We start from the raw sequence: 3,326 nt of genomic DNA, 5'->3' as shown, positions 1-3,326 counted from the left end.
GTGCCTGTAGTCCCAGCTACTTGGGAGGCTGAGGCAGGAGACTCGCTTGAGCCCAGGAATTGGAGGTTGCTGTGAGTGTGAGGCCATGGCACTCTACCCAGGGGGATAGCTTGAGGCTCCAAAACAAAACTTGTCATGTGGCTTTTATAAAGTTATTTGTGGCTATTGCTGCCCTTTTTGGCTTTGGATAAAATGCTAATTTCCCTTTGCTTTTTAAGTTCCTTAATTTATATTGCCAATTAAGATTTTTCATGCTATGCAACTTTTTAATACCACGTATAGTTGTCAAAGATCTTACTGGCCAGCAACGTAGGACTGATTAATATTGGCCTCAAGGGGGATCTTTTTAGTAATGTAAAACGTGGGGCCCTCCCCATCTGCATTTTATCCGGATTCCCACGTGATTCACATGTACATTTATGTGGTCAAACAATGCTTTAGGCCCTACATATCACCTAGAGTTGAAATGAAGTGTACTTATAGGCAGTCACCTTCTTTCCAAAGTGTAAAACAGTAACAGCAAAAATAATTCAATAAATTTACACTGGTTTAAAAAGCTCTTCTGTAGCATATAAAAATAGTATCCATTAAAACTATGCCTTAACAAGTTGTCTTTAAAAAGTGACATACATATCCATCTTCACAAGGGTGGCTTTTATGTATCAAATTGTGTTATAGATGTTTAAAAAGCTCTATTCCTCAAAATAAACTGTGTAAAAGATGAACAGTCCAAGTCATTTATTTCCCTTCAGTGTTCACTGCCTTTCTGAAGATATCTTACACCATTCTTCCTGAGCCTTCCGTTCATCCAAAGAAACCCTTTATCCTGACAGTCTCTCTTGCACTACCATCACATAAGTCATTCTCTCATGTTGCCCACCATTAGACTGCATTGTCTATAACCTAACTTGCTTGTTGAGCATTAATGAAAAGTCAGTAAAGGAAATAACTCATTTAACTCATTTATTTGTTACTCAAAAACAATCCTTATTTTTGACTGGATTCAGACTTAGAAGTGGAAGCTCTCAGAGAGGACAGCCTGCGTCTCTTGGCAATCTGTTCCTGGCGCTTTTCTTTGGCCTCCTAAACAAAATTACAAAGCATAGTTAAAGGGTTAAAAAGACCTGTCTAGGATAAAGATGCAAAGCCACTCTGATGTTTCTTTCCCCAATCTCAGGCTTACCTTCATTCTCTTGGCCAAAAGTTTAGCATATTCTGCAGCCTCTTCCTTATTTTTCTTAGTTCGCTGTTTCTTCAGAGCAATACGCCGGCGCTTATGTTGCAAGACACGCGGAGTTACAAGACGCTGAATCTTGGGTGCTTTGGTCCTAGGTTTCTTACCTGAAAATGCAAATGACATCATTTCAAGCAGATCCTTGTCCTTTAGGATCTACTTTAAAATATTAGGTGAGCTTAACAGAATGAACAGTATCTAGGCAAACTTTTTGAGTCCTTTTAAATCAAATCTGAACTATTCTACAACTACTCTGAAATACTCATTAGGTCCTCTACAAAAATCTAAAAGACGTGCTACATATAGTCAAAAATAACAAGGAAAACTAAAGTCCTTATGATAACCAGGCTTACTACATGCCAGTGTTTTTACTAAAATACATGGCATTACTTTATGTATAGTCAACTGGTCTGTGAAAATTATGTAAACCATCATCATCTTCCTTCTACCATTTTATGTTTGCATATGTATTTCCCATGACAGTTCTGCCAGTGTAGGGAACATAACCCATTAACATCAGAATGTGTGACATATTGTTTTATTATGAGTATCTTGTATCTTCATTTAGCCTTTCTGATTTGTACTCCAAAAGCACCCACAGATTAATCATTCTGAGATTATTATGGGGGAACTGCCCTGTATTTGCCAATTAAATTTTTTGCCACGTAAGCTTCATGTCTTCAGGACCTGGTAGAGTACACAGCATATAGTAGGTGCCTAAGTATTTGGAATGAATATTGAGCACAGTATGTGCTAGGTACAGGTGTAACTCACACCAATCTTGAAAACTAAAAGGTTTCAAACTCTCACATCTGCTCCCCAGTATTCTTGGTAGAATGGTATTTTTTTAGCTTCTAATTCTCGCAACTCTTACTGTAATTGAGACTGGGCAAGGATACAAGGGAGCAGAAGTTAAAATCAATTTCAATAGAGGAAAGTGTTTATTTCTTTTGTAAGCCAAATAATTTTAAAACTCTCCCACGAAGATTACAAAAGCATAAAGATGGGATCATAGTCTCGTAATTTGCCATCATTCTCATAACTCCTAAATCTACTAGCAATGAACTTAAAAAAATTACCTTCTAATATGCACACAAAATGGGAGGCCACATTACAACAAATAAGCCACAAATCACCTAATCCTTCCTACCTTCTTTGTTTAAGGGCTTTCTCACAACGTATTGGCGAACATCATCTTCTTTAGACAGATTGAAAAGTTTGCGGATTCTGCTAGCTCTTTTAGGCCCCAGACGCCTAGGTACCGTGGTGTCAGTCAGTCCAGGAATATCCTTCTCTCCTTTGAACAAAGAGATTTTAATTTAACATCTTCCTTGTTAAGAATCCTAAATTATTAGAGGGCTCACAGTGAATTGATAATTTGTAATCCCAATGAAAAAGCACATTTGGACAACTGTCTTCTAATGAATTTCAACGAAAATCAAATTTAACACCAGAAAGCCTCACCTTTTTTTACAATAACCAAGTTGAGAACACTCAGATTGGCATCCACAATGCAACCCCGAACAGATTTGCGCTTCCTTTCTCCAGTTCTCCTTGGTCTATAACAGGAATGCCCCTTACTCAGCAGCAGGCGGACCCGGCCATGGGTTAAGACACCCTGTTTCATGGGGAAACCTTGCTTGTCGTTCCCACCACTGATTCGGACCACATAACCCTGCATAAGCATAAAACGACACATTTACTATCCTAAATTTATTATAAAGGACAGGATTATATCATCTATGAACCACACCTCTATTTGAGGGATTATAATTCATTAAGATCAATCTGAACATCTTAATAAGCAAATCAAGGTTTTCTCTGATCTCTAACTTTTGTTTACATTTCTAATTTCATAAGTTCACTTATCAAATTCCTTTCCCTCAAGTCACATTTCTAACCTGTTTTACTAGAGATGATGATGTCCAAGAAACCAAAATATCAAAGAGCAACAAATCAAAACAATCCTTATTAGCACTTAAAAATAGCTCTATTTTATAAAGGAACATTTAGAGTAACTTACCTAAAATCTGTAACTTTCTACTGGAAAGATCAGAATTCAGAACCTAGAGTTACAACCCCATGCCAATTA

General features: G+C 37.3%; 1 protein-coding gene across 1 annotated transcript in view; it reads right to left on the bottom strand.

Moving 5' to 3' along the window:
* Positions 1 to 946: 946 nt before the first annotated feature.
* RPS6 (ribosomal protein S6) overlaps positions 947 to 3,326 on the bottom strand; it is a 3,512-nt gene continuing 1,132 nt past the window's right edge. The window contains exons 3-6 of the mRNA XM_012813610.2: positions 2,699 to 2,909; positions 2,385 to 2,531; positions 1,184 to 1,341; positions 947 to 1,083 (exon numbers count right to left, since the gene is read on the bottom strand). Coding sequence (XP_012669064.1) covers positions 988 to 1,083; positions 1,184 to 1,341; positions 2,385 to 2,531; positions 2,699 to 2,909 — 612 coding nt within the window. The 3' untranslated portion in view covers positions 947 to 987. The remainder of the gene's footprint in view (positions 1,084 to 1,183; positions 1,342 to 2,384; positions 2,532 to 2,698; positions 2,910 to 3,326) is intronic.

This window comes from Otolemur garnettii, unplaced genomic scaffold (assembly GCF_000181295.1).
Source record: "Otolemur garnettii isolate 467f Iridium unplaced genomic scaffold, OtoGar3 scaffold00006, whole genome shotgun sequence".
Taxonomy (NCBI): Eukaryota; Metazoa; Chordata; class Mammalia; order Primates; family Galagidae; genus Otolemur; species Otolemur garnettii.
This window is presented reverse-complemented; position numbering and strand designations above follow the sequence as displayed.